General features: G+C 50.5%; 1 protein-coding gene across 1 annotated transcript in view; it reads left to right on the forward strand.

Moving 5' to 3' along the window:
• The first annotated feature begins 1093 nt into the window (after positions 1-1093).
• Efhd1 (EF-hand domain family member D1) overlaps positions 1094-20613 on the forward strand; it is a 43503-nt gene continuing 23983 nt past the window's right edge. Inside the window, exon 1 of the mRNA XM_008838095.3 lies at positions 1094-1505. Within this exon, the coding sequence (XP_008836317.1) occupies positions 1207-1505 (299 nt within the window). The 5' untranslated portion in view covers positions 1094-1206. The remainder of the gene's footprint in view (positions 1506-20613) is intronic.

The following is a 20613-nucleotide window of genomic DNA, read 5'->3' on the forward strand; positions in this document are numbered from 1 at the left end:
TTATTTATTTATTTATAGACAGAGGGGTCTTCCTAGGTACCCCAGGCTGTCCAGCCCTGGAATTCTCTAGCCTAGGCCTCATGAGTGCTGGGATTAGACCCCTAGCTAACTGAATTAACATTTTAATCAGAGAAGGTTCTGAATTCCCCCCACCCTGGTTCCTCTAGGATGCATTCGCTAAGAGCTCACCACTGTCCAAGGCCCACACTGCGGAGCTCGGTCACAGATACTTCTCAGGGCTCAGCCCCGGAGGGTCAGAGCGGAGCTTATCCTCCTGCGACCACAGCCCGGTATTAAGAGCATCTCCACACCCGGCTGATGTAACACCCATCGGCATCACCCTTAGGGAGAATGACGGCTCTCCTTGTGTTTACGCTCTTATTAAAATTTTTGGTTTACTTCTTTATTTTCAAGCCTTTTCTTTACCCCCTGGGTGGGCTTTATAAAATCTTTTTTTTTTTTTTTTTTCTGAAAAAGCCAGAAAGCCAAAACACCAGGGACGCATCGGTCTCAAAACTCGCCGGGCATCCGTTTTTGTTTTTTTTTTTTCCTGGCTTTATTTGTGTTTAGTATTTTCAATTTGTTGTGAAAACGCTTCTCTTCAAGGCGTATTTGCAAAGCGGCTCTCCATCCCGCACTCCCCTGTGGCATCTTCTGCTCCAGGACCTCGGGACCACGGATGTCACCTGCACACGTGGGGGCGCGTGGGTGTCCAGGGGCGCCCGGATCGCCCATCTCAGCCTGTCCCCGGCCGCGAGCTCTTCGGTCCGCACAATTCTGGGGGATGAGAACCGAACCGCCAGAACGGTGGAGAGACTAACTCCTGCGTCCCCGCTACCGTTCCTCTGGGGACCACGAGGTCAGTGTACTCCCGAGGGCTGATCCCAGGGGCGCGACCAGAGTTGGCTTCAAGGTCCAGGGCCGGCGTGGGGACCGTTGGCCCCTAGCCTCCGGAGGACTAGCAGACGGCACCCCCGAACACGCAAACACCCCCGCCCCCAGCTCAGCCCGCGGTCCGCAGCTCCCGCGCGTCCTTAAAGCCACGGCTCCACCCCGCCCGCCCCGCCCACCCACGGTCCCACCCAACCGCACGGTCCCCCGCGGCGCGGCCGAGCACAGCAGAGTCTGGAGCCGCAAAGGAGCGCGCCGCCCGCCGGTTTCCCTACCCACTTGAGCGTCCCAGCTCCCCGACCACCACCCGCCACCATGTCTAGCGAGGACCTGGCCCGCAAGCTGCAGCACCGACTGAGGCTCCAGGCGCGGGCGGAGGACGGCCAAGACGGCCCCCAACCCGCACCCTGCTCTACCGGGACCCGGGAGACCGAAGCCCCCGCCCGGGAGCTGGTAGCCAGCGCCGACGCCGAACTTAGCGCCCAGCTGAGCCGGAGGCTGGACATCAACCAGGGCGCGGTGCGGCCCCGGCGCTGCAAGGTCTTCAACCCCTATACCGAGTTCCCGGAGTTCAGCCGCCGCCTCCTCAAGGACCTGGAGAGCATGTTCAAACTGTGAGCGTGCGCCTTCCGCCCCCAGGCAGGGACCCGGGGGAACCGGCGAACCCGGACGGGCTGGGGGCGGCTGGGCGGCTCGGGTGAACGGTCGGGGAGGAGATGCAGGGGTTCCGAGGAGCTACGAGGGTGCAGGGCGCACTGAGCACAGCCACTTCGTGCGCGCCAGAGTCCATGGCGCGCGGTGGGAACTTCGCTGGGGACCTGAGGGTTAGGAGCACACCTGTCCCGGCCCAGCCCAGGTGTCCCCAGCTCCCCGGCTCTCTCCGGACGAGTCCTGCCCCCTCCACCCAGAGATCTGCTCTAAGGTACTTCTAGGAAGGGAGCCCCCGGGGCACCTCATCTACCAGCTTTAAACTTTATCCTTCAAGGGAGAAATTGGCCTTTGTTGGTCTTTTATCTTTAAAGCAAAGGGGGGAAAGTCTATTCCTGGCTTTCGCAAGGGGTCTGATGTACAAAGGGATTCCAAGAACCCGAACGTCTTGGGCGTCCTCCCGAGAGGGGGCATTCCTGGTGGGTTACCCGCTTTCTGAGTCAAGTTGGAAATGTGTGGCAGAAACGGACTTGGACGCTGGCTTTCGTCTCTAGGGGACTGGTTTCTGTAAGCTTGAACCAGTGCGCACCTGGAGGCTACGGGTGCTCCCAATCACAGGGCAATAGAGGCGCGCATACAGAGATCGATTAAAGAGGCTTTGTCACCTGGACCTCTGGAGAGTGGAAGCAGTAAAGATATTTGCTTTTTATGCACTTTTTTTTCGTCTTTTTTTTTTTTTTAAATTTTATGTGTATGTAGGTAAGTGCACCCGTGTCGTGCGATGCCTGCGGAGGTCAGAAGAGGCTGTCGGATCCCCTGGGACTGGGGTTACCGCCAGTTGTTAGCTGCCATGTGGGTGCTGGGACTCGAACTCGTCGTCTTCTGCAAGAACAACCAGTGTTCTTAACCATTCTCTCCAGCCCCTGAACTCACTATGTAGACCAGGCTGGCCTTGAACTCATAGAGATCTGCCTGCCTCTGCCTCCTGAGTGACGGGATTACAGGCGTGTGCCACCACGCCCGGCTTCTTGCATTTTTAAAAGTTTTGTTTTTAATTATTTATTGTGTATAGGCGCACGTGGAGGTCAGAGGCAACTTGCCGGAGTCCTCTTTCCACCTTGTGGGTCCCAGGATTGAACTCAGGTGGTCAGACTTGTGGGCAAGTGCCTTTACCCACTCAGCCATCACGCCTGCCCCACCTTTGCCTTTTAAGGCCATAGAGTATTCTGCACACCGAAAACGCCTCACCAAGCTATTAATATTATTTCCAGAATTGGGCCGAGACCGGAAAAATGACTGGGGGAGTGCAGGCCGCCGGCCAGGTCATGCTTGGGTGTCTTTAAAAGCGCTTGGAATGTGTTTGCCCTCTGCCAGGAGGTTCTATTTAAAGGCGCTGTGGCGGGTGTCGCCCCCACTGTGCCTGAGCAGAGGTCTGCAAAGCTGGGCACCTGTAGCATCCGCTACCCCTCTGACACCTTGATCTCTCAGTCCCTGGCTTCCAGCCACTGTTTTCTGGGTTCAGTTTGGGCAACAACATAGGGAGGCTGAGTTGCGACTAAAGAATGAGACTGGGGTGACAGTGGTGTGACAGTGGCTTGACCCCAGGATTTACTTGGGGGTTTTGCCTTTCATAGAACTGCTCTTGCTCGGATGCCTGACCCCCTCCCCCCACCCCCCATACCACGTAGCAACCCCTCTAGTCTGGGTGGCTATAATCTCTCAGGCTTTTGTTTTCCTTTTGAAACACTTTAGAATGTTAAGTTTGTTAGTTGGCTACTGAAGGGTAATAAAGGAAAGTCCATCTGGTCAGGAGGTCTTGGGGGACCAAGCAAGGTGACACTGGTAAAGAAGCAGATATTGGGCCCAGCATCAGACTAAGGGGATGGACTTGAACTCACTGTATAAGGGAGGATGACCTTGAATTCTTCTGATCTTCTTGCCTCCATCTCCCAAGTGTTGGGATTACAGGCTTGCACCACCATACCCATTTCTACAGTGCTGGGGACCAAACCCAGGGCTTTGTGTATGCTAGACAAGTACTTTACCAACTGAGCTATATCCCCAGCCTTCTGCCTTTTAAAAGAAAATTTAAAACTCTGTCCATGTCTCCCAAAGACTCACTTGCCCAATTTGCCCCAGACTTGCACACAGTGCAGCTGCCTTGACTGATAGCTGCTGGCCAGGCAGGGGAAACGAACGCTGTAAGGGGCCTTGGGGCTCCTCTGCAGCCTGAACCTCCCCAGAAACCAGCACATTAAGGCCAGCCCCTCTCTGTTCTCACCCTGGGAACCTGGTCTGTTGAGGCAAAGTTCAAACCTCGTGCCCCCCCATAATCCTTACCACCCTCAACTCAGCTGCATCTTTCTTGAATAACTAAAAAGCATGCTAAAACTCCCCAAACACATAGCTTACCAGTTTGCCTTCCATGGGGATGGCTTCCTACCTTTCCCTCCTGGTAGAGCAGTCTGGGAGGCTGTGGGAGCAGGACTTTCTGGCTTCAAACCTGACCTCACCTCTGCTTCCCAGCCAGCTTAAGTGTACTGTGTATTTGGGGTCCCCTTTGGGCAGGTGGGGCTGTCCTATGGTGTGGGAAGAAGTCACTAATTTTTAATCTATTTATTGCTTCTTCTCATTGTTATTTTGTTTTTTTTGAAACAGGGTCTCACTCTGTAGCCCTGGCTGACCTTGAACTCAAAGCAATCTCCTTTCCTTAATCTACAGGATTACAGATGAGTTACCACATATGGCTTCAGTCACTGATTTTTTAATAGATTGCATGGCTGTCATTTTGGTCCCCCAAGAAAATTTTTTTGTTTAATGATTCACTTTACCAAGTCAGAGTCACCACTTAAGGGAGACTAACCCTGTAGGGGCTTTTGTTTGTTTGCAAACTGTCTTTTTTTGTTTTTGTTTTTGTTTTTTTTTAAGTCAGAAAGGAATGAATCACAGGTGTGCACCATCATAGCTTTCAAGAGCCTGTTTGAGCTGTGCTGTGGGGGTCTGGTCCTTCTGGAATCTGTTGTCAGGTCACTGGCTCAGTGTCCTGGTTCACTGGGGCTGCCAGGACAAAATTCCATACCCTGGTAGCTTAAGCAAACCAAACTTAATTCTTTACAATTCTGAAAGCTAGAAATCTACAGTGGAGGTGTTAGCAGGGCTGTGCCGGCTCTGAAGGCTCTGGGAAACAATCTTCCTGCCTCTCTCCTCAATTCTGGTTGGGCTTTGGCATCTACAAAGACCCTATTTCCAACCAAGGTCACATTGTGAGATTCTGAGTAGACAAGATTTAAGGGAAAGAGGGTTCTACTTAAGCCAGGAGAGCAACCGAGACAAGCTACCCAGTCCTTGAAACTCCATTTCTAGAGATTGGGGGCTCCTAGGACGTCCTCAGATTTAGGGAAGTCAGAATCTCAGACTTACTCAAAGCTAGGACAATGCTTGTGGAACCCCACCCATCTCCTCCAGGAATCAACCCTCTCTAAGCCAGCCCCATGTAGAAAAGCAGTCCAGCAGAACCCAGCCCCACTGTGCCAAGAACATGCTGGTTTAAGCTGGAATTTCACTTTTCAGTAGTTTCTAGATGCACATTCTGATGTCGCCTTTTTTTCCTTGCAGGGTGTAACCCGATTAGACCAGCACACACAAAGCACACCCACTCTGTTGGGAAGGGGGGTTGGTAGATTCACAGACATTGTAAAATGTCCTTTGGCCTTTTACATTTGATTTTCTTGTAAATTATTGGGTTTAGGGGTTTCATTCATTTTCAAGGTTTAAAAAGGGGGGGAGGGGTGCTTTCCAGCCCATGAGCACGTGGCTCTCTGGAGTGTTGCTTGTCTTTGTGTTCTTAGGGCCTAAAACAAATGAGCCTGCATCCTAAATGGTGTGTGGGGGAAGAAAGAACTTTGTAATGAGTGTGGGAAGCCAGAGGCACTGGCAGCCTGGCAGGAGCGAGGTGACTCTCTCTTTCCAAGCGGGTCACTAGATAGCTGAAGCCAGAGCAGTGGCCTGATTTTGAGTAGGGTGAGAGCGCGCAGAGGAAGCTGACCCTGTCGTTTGTGCACACCACTGAAACCCGAGTGGAGCTGGCTGTGCAGTCAAGGTTAGACAGGGAACTTTAATTACCTTGGCTGTTCCAGAGCCTTCTGTGGAAGGGAGGTAATGGGGACAGCCACTTACGGGCCTGCCTCTGCAGCATGGTGAGAGCTTGGGTTTCAACTCCCCAAAGAAAGGGTGGGAAGGGGAACATTTGCAGATGGGCAAAGTTGCTTTTTCATTAAGAATCCAAAATGCTGATGTCACGGAAGTCCTGCCAAGGCCACACCCCCCATGTCAAGACATCACTGACCACGGAGAAGGTGGAATTCATTTCCCTCCCTTTCTCCCCCAGTTTCTTTTTCTCCTCCTCAGTCTTGCCTGGCGGGAGGAAGAAAGGAATGTAGACTGTTGGGGTTTTTTTCTTTCTTATTTTTGGTTCTAAGGAAGGAACCCAGGGCCCTGTGCATGTCTAGCATACCCTCTACCATTGAGCTATACCCTCAGTCCCCCAGAGGGGACAGATATAGATTGGAAAGCTGGGAATTTGCCACAGGAGTGAAGTGAACCCCCCAGGTGCACTAGGAAGTGGAGGGGAGGCACCTGCTTCCCCACATCTTAAGCTTTAATGTCAACTGGCTTTTACCACAGGGCAGATGGGAGCAGAGTGTACACTCAACGTACTTGAGGCGCTGGGTCACATCCCAAGTGCGAGCCCTGTTTGCCTGTGCACATATGCAGAATGAGGATGGTGGGGAGAAATAAATGGAAACTAAGGATTCTCTTCTCAGAGTTCTGACTCATCTGGATTACAGCCCCTGCCAATAGTGATTCACCTTGGATTTAAAGTTTTCTCACCTGCACTGGGGTTTGTACATTTAGCCATCTTGACCCGAGGGGAGGAGGAAGAGGAGCCAGGGCTCAGTGGAATTTCTAGGAGGCAGCCCCAGGCTGGTCCTCTGAGACTTGGTCTCTAGCAGAAAGATTCCGGGAATTGAAACCAGTTTTCAGACCCATTTAAGCACTGGGTGGTTTCATTGTTGGCAAACCTGATGAAAAGGTGGAGGAGCTGCCACTGTTGCTGGCTGCGTTTTTGTTTTTGTATGAGGCCCCTCTCCTCCTCCCCATTGCTCCCGGACTCACTCTAGGAGTCACCTCAGCACCACATTTTATGAGAATTTGAATCATAGGACTTTGAAATTGACTGATGAAAAGTTGTTAAAGTTCTCCTGGGCTGGGGCTATAGCTCAGTAGAGTACTTGCCTAGCCCTGGGTTTGATCGCTAGCACTGCATAAAACCTGGTGTGATGCACTGCTGTAATTCCAGCACTTGGGAGGTGGAGGCAGGAGGATCAAAGTCATCCTTGGTTATATAGTGAGTACCAGCCTGGGCTCCCTCAGACTGTCTCAAAAATGAAACAAAACCAAACCAAAGTTCTTTCTCTCTTTGTGGTACTGGTGATGGCCCTGGACGCTAGGAAAGCAGTCTACCATTGAGTTCCATCCCAGACCCAGTGACCTGTGTTTAACATGTTCCTGCTTGTTAGAGGTGAGGGGATGCAGTTTGCCTAGAAACAACCCAGTATCCATGTAGAAGACAGTACAAGTAGCTTGGCACACTCTATGGGGCTTTGGGCGTGAGCTGGGGGAACAGTATGACCTCAGAATGCAAGACTCAAGGCAGTTCCTAATCCTCCTGGACAGCCAGAGAGGAGTAGCCAGCTAGGACTGGAAGGGGATTCACCTCTGACTGGAGACAGCAATGAAGGCCCTAGGGAGCAGCCTCTGGAGACTGGGATGAGGGCTGAAACCTTCACTCATCATGGCAACTTACTTGGCCTCTGGAGGCAGCACGTGGCAGTGAGGGTTCAGTGAAGAGAAGAGAAGCTGTAGGAAAGAGAGGGCTCTCGTGACTGGAGTGGCATCCAAGGGAAGCAGTCTGACTCCTCAAGTGAGGTTTGTAGTAAGGAAGGGCTGAAAGCTTATGGGAGGTTGGGAGACTCAAGGCCCCTTTGGGGCCTGGGTAGGTTAAAGTATTCTGGAAAGGGTCAGATAGGAAATGTATATGTCTTTGTGGGCCATGGGGGGGTCCTGTTGTCACCATGGGGATTCTGCTACTATGATGCAAATAGATGGCTGATACACAAATGGTTATGGCTGTGTTCTAATAAATCCATGGAAGCTTTTGTCCCTGTCTAGGGAAGAGCTCTAGGACCTTCTTAATGCCTTGCCTGAGGAGTCTGGAGGACCTTTCTCATTTCCTGCCCTTACTTTGGCTTTTCCCCCATCCCTGGCTGACTTTCATTCACTGGGACATGCTTTAGATCCCAAGGATTTGAAAAGCAGATGCCATGTAGTTCCTCAGTTGGGTGGACAGTAGGACGAGACCAGAGTTCCAGTACCCCAGAGTTGCCCCTGGAAGAGTCAGACTGACTGGAAACAAGAATCCTGTCTGTATCTCCAGCCCACTAAGAGTGCTAGGCAGCTTACTCCCTGCAGCTGGGATCCCTGGAGTGACATTTGCACCCTCAGGAAGGTCACCTTGGTAGTACTTCCCCCAAGAGGTAGGTCATAGTGTACTCAAGTTGAAAAGTAATGAAACTCATTTGGAGACCTTGGTTTTGGGTGTCTGTCTCCTTAACCCCCATGGTCAGGGCAGCCCTTAACCTGACCTCTTTGGGAATCTTGAATGGAACTGCTTTGCCAGGACCTAACCCTTGCCCCAAAAATGGTTAAGTTTCACTGATTGGGAGGTAATCTTGCAGCTTAAAATTTCATGGCCAGGAACTCTAGAGCTTCCTGCTTCAGCCTCCTAAGTGTTAGATCACAGGTGTGCACTACCACACCAAGCTTATCATTTATCATTAAAATATAATGCTTCCTGTTTACAATTTCAAAATAGAGGCTAGAGAGATGGCTCAGCAGTTAAGACCACTGACTGTTCTTGCAGAGGACCCAGATTTGAATCCTAGCACCTACATGGTGGCTACAATCATTCCTAACTCCAGTTCTGGGAGATCTGGCACCCTCTTCTGACCTCTTTGGGCATTGCACGACACAGGCACACTTACATACATGCAGGCAATACACTCATATACATAAAATAAAAATAATAAATTTTTAAAATTTTAAAATAGTGATGATTCTTGGGACTTAGAATGCACAGGCTCAAGGCTGTCCTGTTCCAGGGACCACCACCAGCCCTGGTGGGTGTTCATCAAGAACAAGGCTGAACAATGCTGAGAACCACTGAGAGTTTTGATGGAAAACTCTCTTCCAAACTCACTCTCAATAGAGAACCGTGTCATCCTACATAACAGGGAATCTAGAAGACAGGGTGACCTTGGATGATGTGGGTTGCTGCTATCATCAAGGTCTTGGTTTCTGCCCTCCCTCCACTGACCTCTGTTATCATACTTGGGTTGATAGCAAGATGCCAAGTTTCCCCCAAGCCATATCCAATGGGGACAAAATCCAGAAGCAGGAAAGACTTCTATACAATGAGGAAATCATAGCTGAGTGAGGTGGCTGGTGGTGTGCATGCGTGTAATGCCAATACTTGGGAGGTAGAGGCAGGAAGATCAGGAGTTCAGGGTCATCTTTGCTGTATAATAGAGAGTTTGAGGCCAGCCTGGGCTATATGAGACCCTGTTCCATAAAAAACACAATAGCAGGGCATGTGGTGTACACCTTTAATCCCAACACTTGGGAGACCGAGGCAGGTGGATCTCTATGAGTTTGAGGTCAACCAGGGCTACATAGTGAGATCCTGTCTCAAAGAACAAAACACAACAACAACAACAAAAAAACCCCCTACAATAACAACAAAATCAATGGGGGAAAGATTCAGTACTGTTTCCCCTAAGCCAGTCCCTGGCATTCCGAAGGCTAGCACCGGGTTCTGGGCCCACTCGAACCAGTGACCATCCAGGGGAAGGTGACACTATGATGGGTTTTACTAAGCTGGAGATAGGACCTCTTCCCTGTGGCCTGGAATGGGGGTTCTGTGAGGAAAGAGATGAAGCCCCAACCTTGTTCCTCTGGAGCATTTTTGTGAGATGATGGGTCATGATTCTCATTGTTAACCTGTGTTTTTGTCCATCCGAGGGCTTTGGATAGTAAGCCTGGATTCCAGCAATGGGGTGGAGAGCAGTCTGTCATGACTTCCCATGACGGTGGCAGTGGTGGCTCTTGGAGTTTTTCTTCCTGGGACACTCACATCTGTCTCTGCAACCCACATCTATCCCCTGGGCTTTCCTCTTGCTTGTGGGCTAGAATGCAGGGTAGTCCTTGGGGGTGTGTGGGATGGTGTGTCAACTCTCCTCCAAGCTGCCTCTCAGTAACCCTCCACCCCAGCTGACTGACCTCGTCCACTCCTGCCTGCCTTCTGTCTTTGAGAACTGTTTGCTGATGTTCCCTCCCTTTCCCTGCCTTCCTCAGAGGACTTTGTGCAGTTTTGTGTGTGTGTGTGTGTGTGTGTGCTTGCGTGTCTGTATTATTTTTCAAATTATTTATTACTGTTGTATGCATGTGCATGATGTGTGTGGGAGTACATGCTACAGCACATGTGTAGAGGTCATAGGACAACTCTGTGGGGTCAGTTCTCTCCTTCCACCTCTAAGGGGGTTCTGGAGATCAAATTTAGGTCATCAGACTTGCATGGCAAGTGATGCTCAGTCTCAGCATCCACCCCTTGTTTCACTTTTTTGGTTTTAGCATGGTACCCCTTGCTTCCGAATGAAGGCCAGCCCTCCAAGTTAGAGCTAGGTCTGGGTTGCTGGCGACAACAGCAGCCTCCTCCTTCTGGTTCTAGGCCAAGCAAGGCCTTGGGGACAGGGTGGGGACTAGGTGGGGACCCAGTAGAGTGGCAGGGGACTCCCTGTATTTGTGCTAGGGTCTGATTCCAACACAGTGACCCTCACCTCTGGTGGGTGCAGTGGTTTCTCTATCCAAGGCCAGGTGTGGGTCACAGACCCACCCTCAGCCTGCAGCCAACTTGGACTAGGCTTGCAGGAAGCAGGAGAATATTGTTCAAGATTTACAGGCTGTTGTGTGCCTTAGGCTGGTCCTTCCACCCCTTCCTGATGGAGAAACAGCAAAGGGACCAACCCCCCACCCCATCTCCCTCTCCCCTGCCACAATGCTTACTGAATACCATTGTGTCTTGGGACAGCTCTTGCCAAAAATATCTCACTGCTGACAGCCCCAGATCTTTGCCCATGGGGACCTGCTGAGTTCAGTCATGGCCTTGGGGAAGCTGGCCCTGGATCCTGCCCAGCTTGGTCTTGGCAATGATTCTCTGTTCCTCCTAAGTGTTTCATGCTTCTCTACTGGCCAGTGGTACTGAGTGCTGGGCTCCCAGCAGTGCTGTGTGCTTGGAGTCACACATAGCACCTACTGTATGCAGGCTCTGTTCCTAGCCAGGCATACAGGGGAACTCATTCCTTCCTTTCAGTGCTCTGAGGTGAGTGCCAGCAGCATGCCTGTCTTACAGCAGGGAAGCAGAAGCACAGAGCAGCCAGGGACTTGGCCCTGTGAGTGGTGAGCTGGGATTTGAACAGAGGTGGCTTGCACTCTGGTCCTCCATGTCATGAGCCTCTTTCATTAATGTCACTTCCACCCCAGGCTCCAGGCTTCAAATCTCAACCACCCTTGACACAGATGGTTGTACTTCCCCCTTTTGCAGAGTGCCTGAACTCCAGGTCCCACCGGACCACCTGCTTTGTATTTCACTTGGCCTATCCCCATCTATCATACATGCTGTAGCCATAGGGACCTTGTCTGAACATAGATCTCATGACTTGCTTCTCTCATCAGAAGCCCTTGTGAATTAGAGGCCACATAGAACACTGAGTAGATCTCCATTGCCTGTGAAACAAAGCCCAGATTCCTCATTGCTGATTCTCATGGCCTACCTCTCTCTCTCTCACTGGCTCTCCCGCCTGACTGGCCTTCACTGGACTAATCCCCCCATAGCATCTGCTGTGTTCTCTAACTTCCAGCTGATGGTACTCAGGACTTTCTGTTATTTTCTCTTGTTCGATTCTCTCCTCCTACAGAGTTTTCCCTGGGAAATCAGGGCCAGATCTTTTCAAAAAGAAAAAAAAAATTTTTTTTAAAGATGGGGTCTCACTGGGCGTTGTGGCACACGCCTTTAATCCCAGCACTCAGGAGGCAGAGGCAGGCAGATCTCTGTGAGTTCAAGGCCAGCTTGGTCTACATAATGAGTTCCAGGACATTCAAATAAAGTTACCTTGATAAAAGAGCAAAATAATAAATAAATAAATAAATAAATAAATAAATAAAAAGTAAATAAGTAAATAAATAAAATAAAGATGGGGTCTCATGTATTCCAGGCTGGCCTCAAACTTGCTCTGTAGCCAAGGATGACCTTGAACTTCTGATCTTCCTGCCTCTACCTCTGAAGTGCTGGGATTACAGGTTTATGCCACTAAGCCTTATTTATGCAGTGCTTAGGGATTGAACCCAGGGCTTCATGCATGGCAGGTAAGCATTCTGCCAACTGAACTACATTGTGTGTGTGTGTGTGTGTGTGTGTGTGTGCACGTGCATGTGCTGAGGATTGGACCCAGGGCCTTCTTTATGCTAAACAGGTGCTCTATTACTGAGCTACATCTCCAGCCAAGGGATTAAGTCTTTGGAGCTGAGCATGGCCAACCTTTCCCTGCCTTTCCCCTATCTATCTCAAGGCCACGGACACACAGATGCCTTGCCCTCCTGTGGAGGTTCTGAGTGCAGCTGGCGACAGTAGCATCAAAGCCAGATGCACTGCCAGGAAGTAACTGGAGCCTGTGGTGGGGTCCTCAGCTTCCTTCAGCAGAGCCACTGACCCAACTCAGGCACAAGCCTGTAACTGAGATGTGGAAAAAGGTAAGTGACCACCTTCTCAGGTTGTGCCCAAAATCACATGACCACTGGGTATGCAGTCAGGGCCTTAATTAGGTCACTGGTACTAGCTGGATGCTCTGCCACTGAAGGCCGCTGGGTTTAAGGTGGTGCCAGCCTAGAAGACACAGGAAAAGGTCCTGATGGCAGGAAGAAGCGGGGCGGAGATGGGAGCCCAAGGCTGCGGACAGCAGAGTGGCCTCCTGGGTGTTCTTCCTTCCTTTTCAGCCATGAGTCAGACCTCACCTTGCACTTAATTTGAGCTGTGGCCCTGGGCTGCAAGGCTACCCTTCACCCAGTCCCTCTCCTGGCCCTTTCCTTCCTGCACTTCCTGGTCTCAGAGTCAGGAGGGCTAGGCACTGCCTGACCAGTCCTAATGGACTTTGGGTGTGGAAAACTCATAATATTTGGGGCATTGTCCCACTGAGATCCACAGGGCACCCCCATGAATTCCAGTTGGACTATTCCTAGGGATACCTCTAGCCTGGGGTCCAGCCCCTCGGGACTCTTCAAAAGGTGCAGCATTCAAAGCTGCCACAGCATCCAGCTCTGGTCAGAAGAATCCTGAGAGAGGGTGGTGGTGCAGCCTTGTAATCCCAGCTGGAGTTGAGGAGGCTCTCAAGTTCAAAGCCTGCCGACTGGGGATGTAGCATTTGTCTAACATGCATGAGGTCTTGGGTTCAATCACTAGTAAGTGACTGCACCCTCCTACCCCATTGTCTGAGGCTGCTGCTGGCCGGCTTTCCACAGGGCCCCAGAGCCTCTGCCAGTCTCCCATTGCTCCTTTTTTTCTCCTCCTTTCTGAATGAACTATCTGGGACTCTAAACCTAGATTTTCTCATTCCATTCCCTGTTCCCAAATCATTAGCAAACCTGTCTGTGCTGACTCAGACCCAGCAAGGGTACCCCATTTCAAAAGCACCCCTGGGCTCAGGGTCGTCTTCTTTGTGAGGTAATAGTAGTTCAAACTAACAGAGTTCTAGCTTTGTGCTGGGTTCCACTGAGAACTTACCTAGAATTTTGGCAACATCTGGACAAAGGTGGAATTATATGACCAGAGACACATATCAACAGCATATGATGGTGCCAGAGCTTTGAGCTGGGGACTGTGACCTTCCTCTGGAGGAGCTTACTAAGCCTCTCCTGAACCAAATTGTCCCCTGTCACCTTGGTATTGCTGGCTTTCTGGAGGCTGCTCTATCTGTACCACCTAGGCAGGTTTGTGAGAAGGGCTCTGGGTACCTGACTTACTAGGTCATTATCGTGTCCCTTTAGGGTGGCCTCCGGAGCTGTTGTACCTTGTTTGCACACAGGCTGGCATCAGAGGGAGAAGTCATACACTGCCTAAGTCTCCTCTAGGAGGCTTCTCTGCTGTGAGTCAGGGCAGCCAGAGACCAATTTCAGAGCAGGAGACTGGGGGAGATAGGTGTAATGAGTGGCCATCTTGTATAGTCCTTTTTTTTTTGTCTTTTTGAGACAGCATTTCCCTGTAGCTCCAGCTGGCCTGGAACTCACCATGTAGACCAGGCTGGCTTCCATCTCACAGAGATCTGCCTGCTTCTGGCTCCTGAGTCCTGGGATTAAAGGCATATACTGCCACACGTGGCTTTGTATAGTCCTTTTGAACCCCTGCAACAGTCCCTGGCAGGGCCAGTACACTCCTACTGAATCTGGGAAAAACAGATTTGAAAGTTCTTTGTGTTAGGCTCAGGTAGTGGTGCCAGTCTAGCAGGATGCTAGGCACACAGTGAGTATCCTGGGGTAGTGGGTATGGCCCTTCAGCTCCTCCTCCTTCCTACCTTTCTTTCTAGATTTCTAGGCACAATTTTAAGAAGTTCAGGGTGCTATGGCCGACCTAGGGGTGATGCCTCAACCTCCACCGGTCTCTTGCAGCCTGCAAAAATGTTGACCTCTTACCTGAGAAGGAACAGAATTTGCCAGAAGGGAGCCCTGAGATACTGGCTGTGTAAGAGCAGGTGAAGCTGGAGGTCAAATCTGCCCTATGCCACCCCACCTCCTGGACACCCTCCCTAACTCCTTCATCCTTGGCTGGGGCTGTCATGCACTCACCAGCTGGATCCCACCCCCCAAAGTCTACCTTATATTGGCACTGAGCTGAGAATTCTTCATCTGATGTTGGTTCCCTGCTTCAAACTCTCTGTGGCCTGCTCCTGCTGCCCTGAGGAAACTGCAGCTCTCTCAGAATACCTATTCGAACTGGTCCCCCTCTCTCCAGAACATTCTGGCAGCCTAAGACCACATGACATCAGAAGCTCCTTTTCTGCCCCTGTTGGCTCCTCTGCCACAGGTGCCTCCCTGCACCCCCCACCTTCTCACAGCTCCTCTGTTCCCTTTTGTCTGCCTCCCCTCTGGGACTGTCTTTGCGTTTCCCTTCTGCCCTAGAGAGGCCCTACGAGATGTGAGCAGGATGGTGAGGGAGCGAATGAGTATCCAGAGCACAAGAAAGGTTTGGGACAGAGGTGGCTGTGAGCAGTCTGGATGGCAGAGATTTTTGTGCCAACTCTGTCATACCTTCTGAGAGGTGGGGCCTTCCAGAGCCTGTGAACTGTTACTTTGCAGGCAGTGATAACACACTGGAGAGCAGGGGTTCCAGCCTGCAGCAAATGGAAAGAGAGCAGGAGCTGGTGATACGGTAGCCAGGGTGGACCTGGAGAATTGGTAGAGGGACCCCAATCCTGTGGCCTCAGGGAGTCCCCAGGCCCATTTCAATAGGCACAGTTGGGGCCATCAGGTGCTGCCTAGATGCAGGCTCCTACCCAGTTGGGCTGGGGCGAGCAGTTTTACTCTACTCCAAGGGGCCAGCCCTGGCCATTTGAAAAGGCATGTGTGTTTCCAGCAAGGCCTTGCTGGGTAAGCTTGCAGCTGTGTCAAACTTATTGCCTGTGAGCTTCATGTGCCCCAAGATAGCTATGACTGTGTCCCAGCACAAAATCACAAACTTATAAAAACAGATTGGGGGGGCAATTATTTTTGTAACTTGATTGTGAGGTTCTCAAGTGTGAACTTGGTAGATCATGTATCGTGCTGCAGTGTTAAAAGGTCATCCTGGTGGTGGCTGAGGCACAGGCTCCCCATCCCCCCGAGGCACTTTCTAGGGCACCACTACCTTCCTGAGAACCCCCTCTCCCTGTCTAAGTGATCCCTGGGGAGTTTCTGATGGCCGAGCCTCAGGCAGACAAAGGCTGGCTGGCTTCTTTGTTTCTTCATTAACAGCAGGATTATTCTGGGGAGGTGAAAACCAAGAAAGCCCAGGGGCTCTGTGCAGCTGCAATAGAATACGTGATTCATGGGCTGAGGAGGGGTCCAAAGTTGGGCAGACATTGGAAACCAGCTTTTGTCTTCTTGCTGCTGTCCTTTTTAGTAACAGGGCTTGGTTGTGGAAAGGGGGGGAACATGGAACCCCTAGGCCAGGCTGAAGGCTCTCCTTGGTGATGGGTAGGCACAGCAGTAGGCCCCCTGGTCAGGGAACTCAACCAGCCTTGCCTCATCTTACCTTCAGTGCTGCCCAACTAGCAAAGAGTGGAGAACCTTTCCTAGTGGCGCTCGAGGCCACGGCCTTGCCCCCAGTGGGGCTAGCACGGAATCTCTTTTTTCCTTAACAGCTAGAGATGGCAAAGACTAAGCCAGGTGTGGTGGCTCACACCTTTAATTCCAGCACTTGGGAGGCAGAGGCAGGCAGATTTCTGTGAGTTAGAGGCCAGCCTGGTCTACATAGTGAGTTCCAGGCCAGCTGGGGCTACAGGGAGACCCTGTCTCAAAAAGACAAAAAAAAAAAAAAAAAAAAAAAAAAAAAAAAAAAAAGATGGCAAAGACTGGGATCAAGTTGAGTTAAAGGTGGGCAGCTCTTTGGAGGAGAAGCCTGGAAGCTATAACTCCTTTATAAAAATAGTCCCTTATTAGTCGCCGACTAGAGCCAGCCCAGAAGTATCTCCTTTGGGCCCCTTGACAACCCCACAGAGAGGGAGTCAAATCCCTACCCATACCCAGGTGCCTATCAGGGCAGGGCTTGTACTTAAGGCTTCAGGGCCATCCAGAGGGCCAGTGGGACACCCCTAACAGATCCCAGAGAATGTAAAGATGAAAGGGGTTGAAAAAATGGGAAACATGGCCACACATCCAGAAGGAAACCTCAGAAAGCAGGGACAGGGGGTCTTGGGACTGTGCTTATTCATTATTGCGCCGAAGTGTCTTAAGGAAGATTTGGGTTAAGATTTAAGTTACAGGAGGGCTTAGAGTGTAGCTCAGTGATAGAGGGCATGCTTAGCATGTGCGGGGTCCTGGATTTGACCTCCTCACCAAAATTCCCCAATATTATAGGGATAAAAAGGGGCTAAAACCGGTCATGGTGGCACATACCTGTAATCTTAGCCTTGGGGAGGCTGAGGCAGGAGGATTTTGAGCTTGGGGCCAGCCTGGACTAAACAATGAGACACCTTCTAAACCAAAAGAAAGGGGAGCTGAGATGCTGGTGGAGGTGGAATGGGGCTCTGGTATTTTCCAAGCCTTTTGGAAAGCATTGGAAAGATAAAATCTCTCTCTCCTCCTCTCTCCCTCCTTCTCCCTCTCCTCCCCAATTCTCTGTGTGCATGGGGATGCCTCCCAGTTAACCTTGCTGGCCCTAGTGACCTCAGGGCCTCAGTTATGATGAGCTCTGGTTTCTTCAGCAGCCAAACACCACCACACCCCTAAGAAAAACCTTGAAAGATTAAACAGGTGACATTTATCTGAGGGGCTTAGCTGGTGAGACTGTTTCTATGAAAGTTTCTAAGACAGTGACATCAATATTCTCTTGACTAAAATTGGATTCCTTTGCATGTGTTGCCAGTCCAGGGTACCACACTTTGAAGCTCAGAATCCACACATGTGTAGACCTCACAAACAGCTCATGTGGTTCCTGCTTGGTCTTGTAATTCAGCTGAAACAGCAAGAACGTTCCTTGAGACAGCAAGTATGCCCTGTGCTCCCCTAACCTCTTTCAAGTTGAAGGCATCACAGTTTCAACTCAGTTACTGATTGTTCTTGCCTTCTCTGTGCCTCTAGAAAGCTCAACCCCCCTGCTTGAGAATCCCAGGTTAAAACTGGGCATGGGGCTGGTGAGATGGCTCAGCAGATAGAGACACTTGCTACCAGACCTAATGACCTGAGTTCAATCCTTGGGACCCCCATGGTAAAAGAGAGAACCGATTCCTGCAAGTTGTCCTCTGACCTCCACACTGATGCTGTGGCATGAATGAATAATGAATGTAATGAAAAAAAAAAATAAACTGGGCATGGTGGCTCTTACCTGTAATCCCTGCACTTGGGAGGTTGAGGCAGAAGGATCACTCACCAGTTTGAGGCCAGCCTGGGCTATAGTGAGACTTTGCCTGAGAGAGAGAGAGAGAGAGAGAGAGAGAGAGAGAGAGAGAGAGATCGAGATCGAGATCCCAGGTTAGTTAGTTCTGATCCACACAGCTTGGTTTTGCTGCTTCCTGTAGTTTTTACCATCGATGAAGTGGGGCCACTAATTGCCTCTTCCCAGCACTGTTGAATGGAGTGAGGTAAGGAAGGGCAGTGCAGTGTCGCCCTTAGTGAGCTCTCAATTAATGCTAAGAGCAGGCGGCTATTATTAACTGTTATAGGACTGTCTTACAGATCAAAAGGCTTAGACTAAGAGACAATACGTGGTGCACCGCAAAACAGAGCAAGCGGAGCTACTGTCTTGAGTCCTTTCTTGTACCATGCGCGGTGTAGTCACTGCAGATAAAAATGGGAAAACGATGAAAGCAGGTCTGGGAAGCTTTGTTCTTGGCTGCCTTGCAAATCCAGGCCCTGAAGGAAGTGACTGTGGACAGGATCTTGGCTGGGGTCACTTTGAAGACAGGGATGTGCTTCTGATTTTAAACCCCAGCTCCACGGGGGAGGGGACACCACTGATGTGGTCACTTTATAGTCCTGCCAGGACTTCAGTAGATGGCACTAGGCCGATGTTTCTAGCAGGAACAAAAGAGGGCAGCTTTTATTGAGCACCTGGGCAGGGATGGGGCGCTGGCTGGTGACTCTTCTTTCCTGCCATCCTGGCCTCAGAGACGTCCTTCATGTCTCCATGTGCTTTCTTCCTGTGCCAGTCAGGTGGCCTCTGGCAGAATACAGCCAGAATGTGCCCTTTGCGCACCCTTGGCTCTTCTCTCTGTCTGGGATTTGTCTGCTTCAGTCGTGAGTGAGCGTCTGTTTCCCAGTGCGTACTCTCCAAAGGGGCTGGGCTATAATCTCATCTCTGGTTTTTTTAGTTCTATTATTAACATTTTGGTTTTGTATCAGGGTCCCCATATACAGTTCAGGCTGGCCTCAAACTCTTTTTTTCTTTTTTCTTTGGTCTTTTTGAGACAGGGTCTCTCTGTAGCCCCAGCTGTCCTGGAACTCACTATGTAGACCAGGCTGGCCTTGAACTCCGCCTGCCTCTGCCTCCCGACTGCTGGGATTAAAGGTGCGCAGCCTCGAACTCTTGAAGTAGCCTCAGCCTTGAGCTCCTAATCTCCCTGTGTCTGCCTTCCAGGTGCTGGAATTATAGACTGCCATCACTATGCCCTGCTTGCTTCCCTCCCTCCCTCCTTTCTTTCTTTTTTTTAAAAATATTTTATTTATTATTTTTATTTTATGTGTATGAGTGTATTGCCTGAATATAGGTAAGTGTTCTTGACCGCTGAGCCATCTCTCCAGCCCCTTTCTTTTTTCAATGAGCCTCTATTCCATGAAGCAAACTGAGTTTCCTGCTTTCTTATAGAAAGAAAATCTGGGGACTGGAAAAAGGGCTCGGTGAGTAAAGCCTTTGCCAGCCAAGTGTGAGGATCTGAATTCAGATCCCCAGAACCCACATAAAGCCAGAAAGCATGTCTGTAATCCCAGCACTCCTATGGTGAGATAGGAAGTGGAGACAGGAGAATGCCAGAAGCTCTTGGACCAGCTAGCCTGGTATATACAGCAGTGAACAGAACAGGCAAGAGAACAGGTTTATCTTCTGATTCACACACACACACACATACACACACACACACAGAGTCACATACACAGTCACACACACACACACTCACACACACACAGTCTCTCTCTAACACACACTCACACAGTCTCTCACACACACACTCACATAGTCACACACACTCATACACACTCTCACACACACAGTCACACACTCTCACACACACACACACACACACACACACACACACACACGATTTAAAAAAAGCTGGTGGCGGGCATGGTAGCCCACGCCTTTAATCCCAGCACTTGGGAGGCAGAGGCAGGTGGATCTCTGTGAGTTCAAGGCCAGCCTGGTCTCCATAGTGAATCCAGGACAGTTGGGGCTACAGGGAGACCCTGTCTCAAAAAGACCAAATAAATAAATAAACAAATAAAAAAGAAGTTGGAATTATGGTTAATCTGTGCCCAGCATTTACTAGAGTCCTTTCTGAACTATGTGAACTTTCATTGGGTTTTGAGGGGTCTTCAGGTCTATCACAGGGTTTTCCAGGTCAGAGCCCCAGGGGAAGGTCATAAATGCCTTTGCAGAACCCTGTGTCTGGAGGGGAACCCCTGCTCAGCCTGGCTGCATTGGGAGCACTCTTTAGGGGAGCTGAGGAAAGGCTCCCTCCCCTCCAGCCTGAGATCAAGTCTCTGCCTTGTTCTCTGACCTTTCTTTATCGCCCCATCCTCCAGTGAGCCCCTCTCTTTAAACCTAAGCCTTTCAGCTGCTCCCCTCTCACTTGTCTAACAGCATTGAACCCTCTGTTGATGCCTGGACTGATTTCTGTCTGAAATGCACCTCTCTCCATGGTCCCAGGCTTTGTAAGTGATGGAAAGCAGAGTGTGAGCAGAGGACAGGTGACATTTATCTAATCTCAGCACCAGAGCAGCTGTTGTGGACTCTAAATTAGCCACTTTGCCTGCTTTTCCTTTTTGTGGTGCTGGGAATGGACAAGTGCCCTGCCACTGCCCCAAGGCCAACCCTCCTAATATAGAATTGCCACCTTCTCCCATGGAAAATCCCCAGATTTGAATTGTGAGCTTGGGATAAACCTGTGTGATCTGGTTCTCTCTTGTAAGTCTTGGACACATAACACTATGGAAGATTCTGGA

The sequence above is a fragment of the Nannospalax galili genome, unplaced genomic scaffold, assembly GCF_000622305.1.
Source record: "Nannospalax galili isolate Female #2095 unplaced genomic scaffold, S.galili_v1.0 scaffold1138, whole genome shotgun sequence".
NCBI lineage: Eukaryota > Metazoa > Chordata > Mammalia > Rodentia > Spalacidae > Nannospalax > Nannospalax galili.